The 15,879-nt window shown below is 48.7% G+C and overlaps 1 protein-coding gene across 3 annotated transcripts in view; it reads right to left on the bottom strand.

The window, feature by feature from the left end:
* The window catches only part of SLC29A2 (solute carrier family 29 member 2), a 107,915-nt gene that overhangs the window by 87,803 nt on the left and 4,233 nt on the right, over nt 1–15,879 (bottom strand). The window contains exon 1 of one of the 3 annotated variants that reach the window (XM_068261234.1): nt 13,622–13,780. The exons of 1 other annotated variant lie outside the window; for it this stretch is intronic. In XM_068261234.1, the coding sequence (XP_068117335.1) occupies nt 13,622–13,641 (20 nt within the window). In that variant the 5' untranslated portion in view covers nt 13,642–13,780. Of the gene's footprint in view, nt 1–13,462; nt 13,781–15,879 lie in introns of those variants that run through there. One more of the 3 variants, XM_068261236.1, reaches the window with a different exon arrangement.

Genomic DNA, 15,879 nt, shown 5'->3' with positions numbered 1-15,879 from the left:
CAAAAATCGGCTGAGTGTATGGGCCCCTTTAGACTAAGGAGTTGGAGCAATTTTTGGGTACCTGGAGTTGGAGGTTTCATAAAGTGATGAGTCGAATGATTTTTGTACCGACTATACAACCCTGCCAATGTCATTATTATTATTTTGGAATGTTCAGGGGTGCCAGCACTGGATCTGGATGGCTGAGGAGGACTGGGGAGCCTCATTAATCTTCCCCCTCCCAAGGTAAGTATCTTTTTTTTTTTTTTCCTTTTTTTTAAAAGAGATGAGCGATAAGAAAAAAAATTATAAATACCTGGTGTTTCCTCCAGGCTAGTCGGTCCCTCACTGTCCTCCTCTGTCTCCCGAATAGTCTAGTAGAAGCCCCATTATCTCCGCAAGCTGGGGCATTCGGCGTATGCGACAGGGGAGCGCACGTGGCGCGTCTGCTCTAACTGGCCACAACTTGCGGAGATACCAGGGCTTCTACCGGAAGATCCAGGAGGCGGAAGAGGGTGGTGAGGGACCGATTAGCCTGAAGAAGGGGTGGAGAAAGCCCCAGGTATGGATAATGTTTTTATTGCTCATCTCAGATACACCTTAAATTACAGATTCTTTTAAAGTGGAACAATGGAAACAATTCAAACAACCCAACCTGAAGCAAACAGAAAGACATAATGAGTTAAAGGATTTGCTGCACAAACTATTCCTGCTGCTTGTTCTCTTTTGAGTCCCTCACTGTGCCTGTTCTGTTCCTTTTTAATATGACTGGCCCATTAGTCAAATCCTCTCCGCAGGAAGTGCCCGTGGCTGTGCATGAGCGAGTTCCAAACCGTGCATTCCCAGTACAAGGAAGTGCACGAGACATTTCTTTCACTGGGCATGTGCTGTTAAGAACTCGTACATGCCCAGTTTAGATGTGATTGATCACAGGCAGGTGAACTTCCAGAACGCTGTGAACAAAAACACCTTCAGAGAACAGTAGGGACCCTGAAGACAACAAGCAGGAAGAGTTTGGGGGGTAAGTGCTCTGGCCCACCAGGATTTTAAAGTTCCGGCACACTTCTAGCGATGTATGGGCAGATAAACCAAGAGACGGATCTCTCTCTGATCGAATGTGATCAGAGAGAGAGAGATCTGCTGGCTGCCCATACATCGCAGGCCAATTTCTGATGCGCCTCCTGGTGCCAGTGTATTGAAATCTCTCCCCTATCTGGCTGCCGTGAGTCCAGCTGCTCCTTCTTCCTCCCAAGTGGCTGCCGCTCATAGCACATGGTACGTGACATCCCACATGCTCCAGGGACCCGAATATGCAGAGGACAGAGCAGCTGCACTTACGGCAGCCAAACAGGTGAGAGATTTTAATGCAGGGGCACATTAACATGGGGGGGGGGGGGTCAGCGGCGTTCATCGCTCGTCCCAATATCGCAGACCATTACCGCTGCGCACCCAACTGGTCGGCCTGAGATTTTCCAGCTTGCTCGATTGATACATTTGACCAATTTTAGCCCGAAATCAGTTGAATCGTCAATCAGGCATGCTTGTTCTGAATTAGATGTTCGATCGGCTGCAAAATCGCTAGATGTATGGCCACTTTAAAGAGAACCCGAGGCAGGAATTTTAAATCTTTAGAGAACACAGAGGCATGTCCTGTGCATAATAACATGCCTCTGGGTCTCTGTATTGCCGCCTCTAGTCCCCCCGGGGTCTGCTGTGCACCCTGAAAAAAGCGCCCAGCTAGCGACAATCTGCTTGTCACTAGCCCTGTATTTATCTGCAGGCTGTCAGTCTATCAGCGCTCCCCCGCCTCTATTCCCACTCCTCCAATCGGAAGTTGAGCCGTGACCTGGGAGGTACTTCATGGGTCGTGGCTTAACTTTAGATTGGAGGAAGCTCACGGAGACGGGGACAAGGGCGGGGGAGCGCTGATAGACTGACAGCCTGCAAATAAATACAGGGCTAGGGATAAGCAGATTGTCGCTAGCCGGGCGCTTTTTTCAGGGGGGCACAGCAGACCAGGGGGGGGGGGGACTAGAGGTGGCAATACAGAGACACAGAGGCATGTCATTATGCACAGGACATGCCTCTGTGATCTCTTAAGATTTAAAATACGCGCCTCCGGGTCTCTTTAACCTCCTGGGCGATAATCCCGGGCGATAATCCCGAGCTGAGCTCGGGGTATGTCGCGTAGGAGGAGTTCTCAGGCCCTGGTGGGCCGATTTGCATAATTTTTTTTTTGTTACACGCAGCTAGCACTTTGCTAGCTGCGTGTAACTTCCGATCCCTGCCGCTCGCCTCTACCCGCCGTGCCGCCCCCCCCTCCCCGACCCCTTGCGCAGCCTGGCCAATCAGTGCCAGGCAGCGCTGAGGGGTGGATCGGAATTCCCTCCGACGTCACGACGTCCATGACGTTGGTGACGTCATCCCGCCCCGTCGCCATGGTGACCGGGGAAGCCCAGCATGAAATCCCGTTCTGAACGGGATTTCCTGCTTACTCTGATCGCCGAAGGCGATCGGAGTGGGTGGGGGGATGCCGCTGCGCTGCAGCTATCATGTAGCGAGCCCAGGGCTCGCTACATTATTTAAAAAATACAAATTTTTAAAAAATAGTGCTGCGCCCCCTCCTGGACGATATAATTGTATTGCCCAGAGGGTTAACTAGGATCTGTGACTGCTAACCTGCTTGATGTGAACACCCAGAACACTCAATGGCCTCTGCATTAGTACAAAAGCCAGTGTATAACATGGGCATCCTGGCTCCTTTTCCAGTAACACAAGGGCTGAAAAGAGCTTCATTTTGTTCTGAAGCAAGCTTACCGCCAGTAAAGTATAAAACAGCAAACACCGCCAAAAAAATCTGAAGGGTGCAGGCGAAAATAGAAACGAAGCACACACTGAAAGGATAATTACAGATGGAAATGCGAAAAGAAAATGATAAACACTTGCATGGAGAAAGAAATTGCTTCAGTGACTATTAATAGGCAGACTGTAAAGTGAGGAATGCATACCAAGTATATAGACGGCTTCTGTCAAGTCTAGAACTGAATGAAGCAGGTTTACTGAGAGAGTCAGATCATTACAAAGCCAATCCTATCTTCAGGAGATATGGCAGCTACATACAGACTTGTGCAGAGGTTGTTGGAGACAAATGATACAACCATTCATTTGGATGATAATTCATGCTTCTGTTAGCATCAGAAACAGATTGTGTCGTATCTGTCAGTACAGATGCTTAGCTATCCTATCAATAGATTCGTTGCCACCACAACAAAATCTTTTTAACCAAATACCAAAACATTAACTGTCCCTTAACCCTTTCTGGACCAGCACCCTCTGCCCCCTTAAGGACCAGAGGGTGCTGGTCCAGCGACGAATCGCCGCAAGTTACCATCGCTCCCGCCGGACACGCCGCTCTGTCCCCCGCAGGCTGCTCTCTCTGCCGTCGCTATGACGGCAGAGCGCTGTGCGCCGGTCAGGAGCCGCTTTTATTGGCTCCTGACCCTGTCACTCCATGTAAGCCAATGGGAACGGCTTACATGAATGACAGGGCCAGTAGCTAATGAAAACGGCTCCTGCCCGGCTCACAGTGCTCTGCCGTCATAGAGGCGGCAGGGCATCACATTGCGGCGGGGGCAGAGCGGACCGAGCGATGGGGATGAGCGGGGGCGCGGGGTCAATGGGACGTAGAGCTTACGTCCGGTCAGGACCGCAGCGCACCCTGCCCGCCGTAGATTTATACTTGCTCGGTCCGCAGGTAGTTAAAGAGCAACTGTTGCGAAAACCTTAAAATGTAAAACACATACAAATAAGAAGCACATTTCTTCCTGAGTAAAATGAGCCATAATGTACTTTTCTCCTATGTTGCTGTCACTTAAAGTGAACCTAAAGCCACGGGAAAAAAATGATCGGTGCGGAGCGGTGCCCTCGCAGCTCCGCTCCGATACTTCTGCACCCGCCGGCAAACACTTCCGGTTTGGCCGTCACCGGCCAGGAGGCCGCAATAGCAGCATAGGGGGCGATATACAGGCTGGGAACGCGAACAATCACTCGCGTTCCCATGCCTGTTGGCCGGTGACGGCCAAACCGGAAGTGTTTGCCGGCGGGTGCAGAAGCATCGGAGCGGAGCTGCGAGGGCACCGATCGGCTGCAGGGGGCTGAGGGAAGCCCCAGGTGAGTTCATCTAATTTTTTTTCCCGTGGCTTTAGGTTCACTTTAGGCTACTTACACACCAAGACGTTGCGTTTTAGGGGACGTTATGGTCGCATAACGTGCCCCTAACACAACGTATGGGGGTGTTGAAGTTGGACGTCAGATTGAGCTGCGTTATGCAGCTCTCAAAGCAGCCGCTCCAGGTTAGTGATAGGAAGTCCGGATCTTTTTAAGGATTCGGATCATTTGAATCGGATCATTGAAAAGATCCGGATCTTTGAACCGAATCATTTGAATCATTTTTCTAGGGAAGCAGACTGGGTGAAATGACTAGCAGGACAGGACTTTCCCTGCACTGTACATTCTGTATGTTCCTGTTTCTTCCAGACAGACATCCACTGTGAACCGAATCTTTCATTGTGATGATCCAGATGATTCGACTCATAAAAAAGATCTGGATCAAATGAACGATTCGTTTATGATTCGGACAACACTACAGTCCCACCAGGAGTCTCTGCAGTGCAGTGAATATTAATTAGCCATGTGGCTGGCAGCTGAGGAGGAGGAGAGACCTCCTCCTCCAACATTACTGAGCATGTGCAAACAGTCTAACGTGGCTTAGCCCAGTATAACGTACAGCATGCAGCACTTTGTTTTTAATGTGCTGCGTTACAATGTAACACAACGTGTTACTGTAAACAGCAACATTGATTTTACAGTGCGGGCTGCGTTACTGGCTGCTGTAACGTGGGACTTTAACGTCCCACTGTGAAACCAGCCTAAAGGCTCATACACACATCAGACTATAGTCTTTGGAAAATGAAAGATCACAGACCAATCTTACCACCCTTCATGTAGTATGAGAGCCATACTCTACACAGTCTTTTCTATGGAGCTGAACTCCACATCAGAAAAAAATCTTTGCTAGAAGCTGCACACACAGATGCTGTACAGACACAAAAGATCAGTATCTGCAAAAGATCTGTTCCTGCCAAAAATCCATTCCTGCAAATTGCAACGATAGTCTATGAGATCTGCAGATCATCATACACACATGATTTAACTGACATTCATCTGCAGATCAAGCAATCATCAGCAGATCTGAAAATCCATCCTGGTGGATCTGATCTGCAGATGAATGTCAGTTAAATCATGTGTGTATGATAATCTGCAGATCTCATAGACTATCATTGCAATTTGCAGGAAAGGATTTTTGGCAGGAACAGATCTTTTGAGTGTGTACAGCATGTTTGTGTGCAGCATCTTGCAAAGATTTTTTTTCTGATGGGGAGTTCAGCTCCTTAGGCCACATACAGACATCAGACCATAGTCTTTGGAAAATGAAAGATCACAGACCAATCTTACCACCCTTCCTGTAGTATAAGAGCCATACTCTACACAGTCTTTTCTATGGAGCTGAACTCCACATCAGAAAAAAATCATTGCAAGATGCTGCACACACAGATGCTGTACAGACACAAAAGATCAGTATCTGCAAAAGATCTGTTCCTGCCAAAAATCCATTCCTGCAAATTGCAATGATAGTCTATGAGATCTGCAGATCATCATACACACATGATTTAACTGACATTCATCTGCAGATCTGAAAATCCATCCTGGTGGATCTGATCTGCAGATGAATGTCAGTTAAATCATGTGTGTATGATGATCTGCAGATCTCATATACTATCATTGCAATTTGCAGGAATGGATTTTTGGCAGGAACAGATCTTTTGCAGATACTGATCTTTTGTGTCTGTACAGCATCTGTGTGTGCAGCATCTTGCAATGATTTTTTTCTGATATGGAGTTCAGCTCCATAGAAAAGACTGTGTAGAGTATGGCTCTTATACTACAGGAAGGGTGGTAAGATTGGTCTGTGATCTTTCATTTTCCAAAGACTATGGTCTGATGTCTGTATGTGGCCTTAGAATAGACTGTGTAGGTATGGCTCTCATACTACATGAAGGGTGGTAAGATTGGTCTGTGATCTTTCATTTTCCAAAGACTATAGTCTGATGTGTGTATGCACCTTCACACTAGATAGTAGAGATCTGACATTACCGACAGGTTTTGGGTTAGTCCATCTCTTCATGGGGGATTCTCAGCATGACATTTATTTTTTATAAAGACATTCCCAGAAAAAGATTTATACAAAGATGCTGGCCAGACCCCCTGCTCGCTGCACACCGTTTTGGCAACTGCCATTCACTAAGTGCTTTTAAAAATAAAGAAAACCTTGAGAACCCCCCGTGAGAAAATGGGCTAGTCCAAAATCTGTCAGCAATGTCAGATTTCTACTACTTACTGTAAGTGACAGCAACATAGGAGAAAAGTAACTTAAAGGGATACTGTAGGGGGGTCGGGGTAAAATGAGCTGAACTTACCCGGGGCTTCTAATGGTCCCCCGCAGACATCCTGTGTTGGTGCAGCCACTTCCCGATGCTCCGGCCCCGCCTCCGGTTCACTTCTGGAATTTCTGACTTTAAAGTCAGAAAACCACTCCGCCTGCCTTGCCGTGTCCTCGATCCTGCTGATGGCACCAGGAGCATACTGCGCAGACACAGACCATACGGGCTTCTGCTATACACTCCTGGTGACATCGGCGGGAGCGAGGACACGGCAACGCAGGCGCATGGTTTTCTGACTTTAAAGTCAGAAATTCCAGAAGTGAACTGGAGGTGGGGCCGGAGCATCAGTGAGTGGCTGCGCCAACACAGGATGTCTGCGGGGGACCATTAGAAGCCCCGGGTAAGTTCAGCTCATTTTCCCCCGACCCCCTACAGTATCCCTTTAAGGCTCATTTTACTCTGGAAGAACCGTACTTCTTATTTGTATATGTTTACATGTATCTTAAATTTTAAGATTTTCGTGACACAGGCACAAAACATCCACCCTGCTCAGCTCAGTAGACTTCCCTGATCATCCATTGGTCGTTGGTCTTAAAGCCCAATTTTACCTCTTCCATGTATGATGAGGGTCAACAGATCTTAATTAACTTGAACAGATTGTATAGGTAAACTCTCATACTACATGTAGGTGGTAAAATTAGCCAATCAATATAGTATGTGTGTATTTGGCTTTAAAAAGCCCATTAACAGTACAATCTCTGCGTGATTGACCATACGATCGATCGGATACCGTTAATGATGCCAACTGACGATAAATGATCATTCTATTGATTGGCCCGTTTCAAATTGTTTGTATTTGTCTGATCGTATTGCTTATGATTTTCCACTCTGTTGGTGGGCCCAAGCAATCGTTTCGGATCGATAACTATGATCGTATCATAAAGTCGTTCGGGAAATTACATTGTTAATAGGCACTTTAAGCCACATCACACACCATACAATCGTGTTTGTTCAACCTTACCACTTTTATAAAGCATAAGAGCTTATCAAAAAATCAGTATTTTTAGTCCATTGGCCACCTGAGATGACCCCTATGCCAGCATGTATACTCCACCTCCCTGACCGCTCCATTCATTTACAATCTTCACCAGTAAAAGGGCTCCGGTCACATCAGTACAGGTGCAGTGCGCATGCCTGGCCCGGCCGCGCCACCCCATTGCACTCCAGAACGCACTCAGCGACAGGAGCACACAATGCAGCCCAACTGACATGACTGGGGCCCTTTTACCAGAGCAGATTATAAATGAACGGAGGTGCTGGGGAAGACGGCAAGGGAGGCAACAGAGAACATAGGGCTGGAGTAAGACCCTGGTGAATATAAGTGTTGCCATATGGGTTGTCTCAGGTACACTTTAAAGAGGATCTGTAACATAAAAAAATTACCCTGGGGGTACTCACCTCTGGAGGGGGAAGACTCTGGATCCTATCGAGGGTACCCCTGTGTCCCACAGTGGTCTCGCTACAGCTCACTGAACAGCGGGCATGTAAATATTTATCCTTCCCGGCTCAAGTGCAGGTGCAGTAGCGGCTCTCGGCTCCTGCGCAGTAAAGCGCACCCGACTAAGATCGGCTATTTCCAACTATTTCCAAGCGAAGAGCCGCAACAGCGCCCCCACTGGAACAGGGAAATGTAAATATTGCACAGCCTGACAAATTGTTGGCTGTGCATTCAGTGGGCTGCAGCGAGACCACCGTGGGATGGAGGAGGATGGGAGAAGCCTCAATAGGATTAAGAGGCTTCCCGCTACCGAGGCGAGTACCCCCAGGGGAACTTTTTTTAATTACAGAGTCTCTTTAAGGTTCCCACACACTTATAGATGGGCACTAGATTCTACTACAGGAAGGGTGGTAAGATTGGTCTGTGATCTTTCATTTTCCAAAGACTATGGTCTGATGTCTGTATGTGGCCTTAGAATAGACTGTGTAGGTATGGCTCTCATACTACATGAAGGGTGGTAAGATTGGTCTGTGATCTTTCATTTTCCAAAGACTATAGTCTGATGTGTGTATGCACCTTCACACTAGATAGTAGAGATCTGACATTACCGACAGGTTTTGGGTTAGTCCATCTCTTCATGGGGGATTCTCAGCATGACATTTATTTTTTATAAAGACATTCCCAGAAAAAGATTTATACAAAGATGCTGGCCAGACCCCCTGCTCGCTGCACACCGTTTTGGCAACTGCCATTCACTAAGTGCTTTTAAAAATAAAGAAAACCTTGAGAACCCCCCGTGAGAAAATGGGCTAGTCCAAAATCTGTCAGCAATGTCAGATTTCTACTACTTACTGTAAGTGACAGCAACATAGGAGAAAAGTAACTTAAAGGGATACTGTAGGGGGGTCGGGGTAAAATGAGCTGAACTTACCCGGGGCTTCTAATGGTCCCCCGCAGACATCCTGTGTTGGTGCAGCCACTTCCCGATGCTCCGTCCCCGCCTCCGGTTCACTTCTGGAATTTCTGACTTTAAAGTCAGAAAACCACTCCGCCTGCGTTGCCGTGTCCTCGATCCTGCTGATGGCACCAGGAGCATACTGCGCAGACACAGACCATACGGGCTTCTGCTATACACTCCTGGTGACATCGGCGGGAGCGAGGACACGGCAACGCAGGCGCATGGTTTTCTGACTTTAAAGTCAGAAATTCCAGAAGTGAACTGGAGGTGGGGCCGGAGCATCAGTGAGTGGCTGCGCCAACACAGGATGTCTGCGGGGGACCATTAGAAGCCCCGGGTAAGTTCAGCTCATTTTCCCCCAACCCCCTACAGTATCCCTTTAAGGCTCATTTTACTCTGGAAGAACCGTACTTCTTATTTGTATATGTTTACATGTATCTTAAATTTTAAGATTTTCGTGACACAGGCACAAAACATCCACCCTGCTCAGCTCAGTAGACTTCCCTGATCATCCATTGGTCGTTGGTCTTAAAGCCCAATTTTACCTCTTCCATGTATGATGAGGGTCAACAGATCTTAATTAACTTGAACAGATTGTATAGGTAAACTCTCATACTACATGTAGGTGGTAAAATTAGCCAATCAATATAGTATGTGTGTATTTGGCTTTAAAAAGCCCATTAACAGTACAATCTCTGCGTGATTGACCATACGATCGATCGGATACCATTAATGATGCCAACTGACGATAAATGATCATTCTATTGATTGGCCCGTTTCAAATTGTTTGTATTTGTCTGATCGTATTGCTTATGATTTTCCACTCTGTTGGTGGGCCCAAGCAATCGTTTCGGATCGATAACTATGATCGTATCATAAAGTCGTTCGGGAAATTACATTGTTAATAGGCACTTTAAGCCACATCACACACCATACAATCGTGTTTGTTCAACCTTACCACTTTTATAAAGCATAAGAGCTTATCAAAAAATCAGTATTTTTAGTCCATTGGCCACCTGAGATGACCCCTATGCCAGCATTTATACTCCACCTCCCTGACCGCTCCATTCATTTACAATCTTCACCAGTAAAAGGGCTCCGGTCACATCAGTACAGGTGCAGTGCGCATGCCTGGCCCGGCCGCGCCACCCCATTGCACTCCAGAACGCACTCAGCGACAGGAGCACACAATGCAGCCCAACTGACATGACTGGGGCCCTTTTACCAGAGCAGATTATAAATGAACGGAGGTGCTGGGGAAGACGGCAAGGGAGGCAACAGAGAACATAGGGCTGGAGTAAGACCCTGGTGAATATAAGTGTTGCCATATGGGTTGTCTCAGGTACACTTTAAAGAGGATCTGTAACATAAAAAAATTACCCTGGGGGTACTCACCTCTGGAGGGGGAAGACTCTGGATCCTATCGAGGGTACCCCTGTGTCCCACAGTGGTCTCGCTACAGCTCACTGAACAGCGGGCATGTAAATATTTATCCTTCCCGGCTCAAGTGCAGGTGCAGTAGCGGCTCTCGGCTCCTGCACAGTAAAGCGCACCCGACTAAGATCGGCTATTTCCAACTATTTCCAAGCGAAGAGCCGCAACAGCGCCCCCACTGGAACAGGGAAATGTAAATATTGCACAGCCTGACAAATTGTTGGCTGTGCATTCAGTGGGCTGCAGCGAGACCACCGTGGGATGGAGGAGGATGGGAGAAGCCTCAATAGGATTAAGAGGCTTCCCGCTACCGAGGCGAGTACCCCCAGGGGAACTTTTTTTAATTACAGAGTCTCTTTAAGGTTCCCACACACTTATAGATGGGCACTAGATTCTCCTAAAAGATCGATCTTGGTTCAGATCGAATCAGAGAGGGATTGAATCCTTGCACACACTAGGCAAAGAATTTAAATAGATTTCAGCATTAGATCCATTAAATATCCATTGAACCGCAAGCGTTGTACTGTTCAACACAGTGCCACACAATGGGCCGTCAATCTGCCGCCACTCCTGGCCCGTTACCAATCAATATCTTCAATCCAGTGCAATCGACCAATTTGTTATATTTTGTCCAAAAATTGATCTAGTGTTCGGCCAGGCCTGCAGTTTGGGGCATCAAATTTCAGCAGATTCGTGTATAGTCACCTTTCTTTTTTAGATTTTGTAAATCTGTACAATCAAGAGTGTATAGTGTAGGGCTGCATGGTATATCGTTTAAAATTCAAAATTTAGATGTGGGGCACGACAATTACGTAATCGCGAAGGCGGCATTCCACGCGTATAATTTAACCGCAACTCACCTTCCGGGATCCCCCGCAGCTTCTTCCTCTCCCAGGTGTCAGTCGTGTTCGTAACAGCGCCCCCTGTGATGACGTAACTGCATGTCACCACAGGGGGCACTGGTACTAATGCGATAGTTGGCTGGGAGAGGAAGAAGAGGAAAGCTGCCAGTGTCATCCCAGAAGGTAAGTTGTTACTATGCCTGCTCTCCCCCGCCGCTACATCTATGCTGCCTGGCTACCTACACTGGAGGCACCTACTTAGCTAACCTATACTGGGGGTAACTATACTGGTGGCACTTACCTAGCTAACCTTTACTTGTGGCAACTATACTGGCTACCAATACTGGAGACACCTACCTAACTAATCTATACTGGGGGCAACTATACTGGCTACCTATACTGGCGGCACCTACCTAGCTAACCTATGGGGAAACTTTACTGGTGGCACCTATAGTGCGTGGCCAACCTTAACCTTCCTGGCAGTAAGCCCGAGCTGAGCTCAGGCTATGCCGCGCAGGAGGATTTCTCAGGCCCTGCTTGGCCGATTTGCATAATTTTTTTTTTTGGTACACGCATCTAGCACTTTGCTAGATGCGTGCACTGCCCGATTGCTACCCGCCGCGCCGCCCCCACCAGACCCCATGCGCTGCCTGACCAATCAGTGCCAGGCAGCGCTGAGGGGTGGATCGGGACTCCCTTTGACGTCACGACGTCGATGACGTTATCCCGCCCGTCGCCATTCAGAACGGGATTTCCGGACGGGCTTGATCACCGGAGGCGATCGAAGAGGGTGGGGGGATGCCGCTGCACAGCGCCTGTCATGTAGCTAGCGCTAGGCTAGCTACATGATTTAAAAAAAAAATAAAAAAATAGTTCTGCGCTGCGCCCTGGCGGTTTTAATTGACGGCCAGGAGGGTTAAAGCAAACCTGTAATGTTTACAAAGGTAAAAGCTAGATACTTACCTCAGAAGCCTCAGGATCCTACAGACACAGTTCCATCTCCCTTCACCACACCATTTCAGCCGATGTGTCCTCATGAAGCTTGCGGCTGCACTGCTATATGAGAACAAGCACGGCTACACTGCACCTATGCAGTAGCATGGATTCACTCAGGCTTCCGTGGAAAAAGCTGAGACAGAAAGCGCATATGGCTCACATCTGCACAGTAGTAGTATGGACCTGTTTAGGATTTCCCATAAAGTAACTTCATTACTTTTGGCCCCTCCGTCGCACTCTGCACATTAGCCACCCGGCATAGTGACAAAACACACGTCACTAGCCTTCAGGCTTGAGACGTGTCTGTACAGCCTTGTCCACAAATGATTACCTAAGAGATTGTTCCCTGGTCCCCACCAGACGACATTAGTCTCATGTGTATACAAGGGTTAAGAATGATTCTTTAAAGAGAACCAAAAGCAAATAAAAACACCCCCACAGTTTAACTTACCTGAAACCTCTACCAGCCCCCCTGCAGCTGTCCCCACGTCATCATTTCACAATGTTCCTGTCACCTACAGCACACCTCTTTCATCTGGAAGCACGGCACCTGTTCATGCGCCTCCTAAACGTGCTCTCGCGCACAAGAACACCCTGCACAGTACAGGATGTACAGAACGCTCCCAGCGACGAGAGGGAGCAGAGCCGTGTGTGGACAGTGACCGCTGACTCACTAAGTCGTCCAGCTGAAAGAGGAGTGCTGTGGGGGACTGGAGCATCGCTCAGTGGCAGCATGGGCTCCGGGCGACTGCAGGGGGCTGGTAGAAGCTCCAGGTAAGTTAACACACCTTCCCCCCCCCCCACACACACTGATAGAAACCGCTCCATTGTGTGCTGATCGTCTTCCCTCTGCCCCCTCCATAGCAAGGACACATCGCTAGCCTCATCATTGCCTTATTAGTCTTCTGAAGGATTGTTTCCCCGCCAAGAGACAATTATAGGATGTGTGTACGTAAGTTTGGGGCAGACTTTCTAGATGAGATCAATCAATAACTTATGGTGGATTTTCATGACACGACACACAAGAAGAGTAAACCTGCTTTGGCTACAGTTTCTGTGGACAACAATTATTGTGTCAAGCAAGCAAAGGTTAACCCAAAACACAATAACCTCCCTCCCCTCTCCTTGGGGGGCAGCACTCAGTGGGATACAGGGCGCCATGCAGAGTGGAAATTACATGGATTCAATGGTAATAGAGAGAAAGGAATGGAAGCAGCAGAAGTAAGCGGACCAGTCTTCACTCACTGGTACTAACCTGTATCCCCTTATCTTTCAGCAGTCCGTTCAGTCATCCCTGCCAGTGCCAGCCCGAACACAGAAACGTGGATTACAGGCACGTGTAAAACCTGACGTCCTCCTCACACCGCCCAGGAACACGCCCACCGTTACGCATATATGGAGTATGAGTATATACCCTGTGCCAGTGTGAGTCATCTGTCCCCTGGCAACGTCTGACTACATGGCCGCTGATTGTTTCAGCAAGCTGCCCGTGTCCTTCACCGCAGAGAACAGCAGCTGCCAACCTGCAGGGGGCGCTCGATGCTTGCCGTGACGTGGGACAGTTTCACTTCTTCACTCTGTTTCTGTTTAACCCCCTGCGGCTCCGCGTAATCTGCATACGTCGGCGTAATTTACACCACACCGAGGAAACATCGGCCATGTGACGTCATTGCTGCAGCTCAGCTTCGACTCAGTACCGCCCTCTATCACTTTCATCCTGCCTCTACCCAGTGCCAGTCTCCCCATTCTCATCCTGCCTCTATTCTACACCTGATTGCTACTTCTACCCTGCCCTTACCCAGTTCCCCTTCTGCCTCTATCCTGACTGCTACCTGCCATTCTCATCCTGCCCCTACCCAGTGCCAGTCTCTCCCCATTCTCACCTTGCCTCTATCCTACTCCTGGCTGCTGCCTGCCATTCTCATCCTGCCCCTACCCAGTGCCAGTCTCTCCCCATTCTCACCTTGCCTCTATCCTACGCCAGGCTGCTACCTGCCATTCTCATCCTGCCCCTACCCAGTGCCAGTCTCTCCCCATTCTCACCCTGCCTCTATCCTACGCCAGGCTGCTACCTGCCATTCTCATCTTGCTCATACCCAGTGCCGGTGTGCCAACATTTTAGCATACCCGACAGAATAGCATACAAATGCTACTGAGCATGTGCAAAGGTGCACTAGTGTAGTGAAAAATTTTGCTACCCATCATATTTTGCAACTTGCCATAGAGGACAGTGTATGACTGTGTAGGCATGGCTCCTCTCTGTTAACACGCCTGTAATTTTTTGCAACCACAGATCCCATTGAGCTAGAAGGGGGATTGTTCCCAACAGGGGGGGTTATTAGTTGAGCAAGAGGGGGGATTGTTCCCTCAGGGGGGTATTAGTTGAGGAAGAGGGGGGATTGTTCCCTCCAGGGGTGGTTATTAGTTGAGCAAGAGGGGGGATTGTTCCCTCCAGGGGGGGTTATTAGTTGAGCAAGAGGGGGGGATTGTTCCCTGGGGGAGGGGGGGGATTGTTCCCTGGGGGGGGGGGGGGGTTATTAGTTGAGCAAGAGGGGGGATTTTTATTAGTTGAGCAAGAGGGTGGATTGTTATTGGTTGAGCAAGAGGGGAGGGTTCTGTGTGAGAATAGGGTTTGGTTGGGTTGCATTTTCTGATACAGATAGGTTAAAGTCAATGGTTAGGTTGCACTTTCTGATAGCTATACCTATAAATAAATGCAACCGGTTGCAAAATCTGATAAAGTTGCAAAAAATTTCACCACAAGCACCAGTCTCCTCCCATTCTCATTTTGCCCCTATCATATCCTTGGCTGTTACCTGCTATTCTCACCCTGCCCATACCCAGTGCCAGCCGCTCCCCATTTTCACCCTGCCTCTATACTACTGACTGCTGCCTGCTATTCTCACCCTGCCCATACCCAGTGCCAGCCGCTCCCCATTTTCACCCTGCCTCTATACTACTGACTGCTGCCTGCTATTCTCACCCTGCCCATACCCAGTGCCAGTCTCTCCCCATTTTCACCCTGCCTCTATCCTACTCCTGGCTGCCGCCTGCTATTCTCATAAGACAACAACAATCCACAAGGACTCGACCCTCCAGGAGTGTAATACAGCGAAATATTTATTTTTATATAGCGGTGTTACAGCACACTAAAAAGCACAACGTTTCGGGCAGAGGCCCTTTCTCAAGTGCGCCTGCTATTCTCACCCAGCCCATACCCAGTGCCAGTCTCTCCCCATTCTCACACTGCCTCTATCCTACTCCTGGCTGCTGCCTGCCATTCTCATCTTGCTCATACCCAGTGCCAGTCTCTCCCCATTCTCACCCTGCCTCTATCCTGCTCCTGGCTGCTGCCTGCCATTCTCATCTTGCTCATACCCAGTGCCAGTCTCTCCCCATTCTCACACTGCCTCTATCCTACTCCTGGCTGCTGCCTGCCATTCTCATCTTAATACCCAGTGCCAGTCTCTCCCCAGTCTCACCCTGCCTCTATCCTACTCCTGGCTGCTGCCTGCTATTCTCACCCTGCCCATACTCAGTGCCAGTCTCTCCCCATTCTCACACTGCCTCTATCCTACTTTTGGCAGCTGCCTGCCGTTCTCATCTTGCTGCCAGTCTCTCCCCATTCTCACCCTGCCTCTATCCTACTCCTGGCTGCTGCCTGCTATTCTC

Source organism: Hyperolius riggenbachi, chromosome 11 (assembly GCF_040937935.1).
Source record: "Hyperolius riggenbachi isolate aHypRig1 chromosome 11, aHypRig1.pri, whole genome shotgun sequence".
NCBI classification, from domain to species: Eukaryota; Metazoa; Chordata; class Amphibia; order Anura; family Hyperoliidae; genus Hyperolius; species Hyperolius riggenbachi.
The sequence above is the reverse complement of the archived record's forward strand: the minus strand, read 5'-3'. Positions and strand labels throughout refer to the sequence as shown.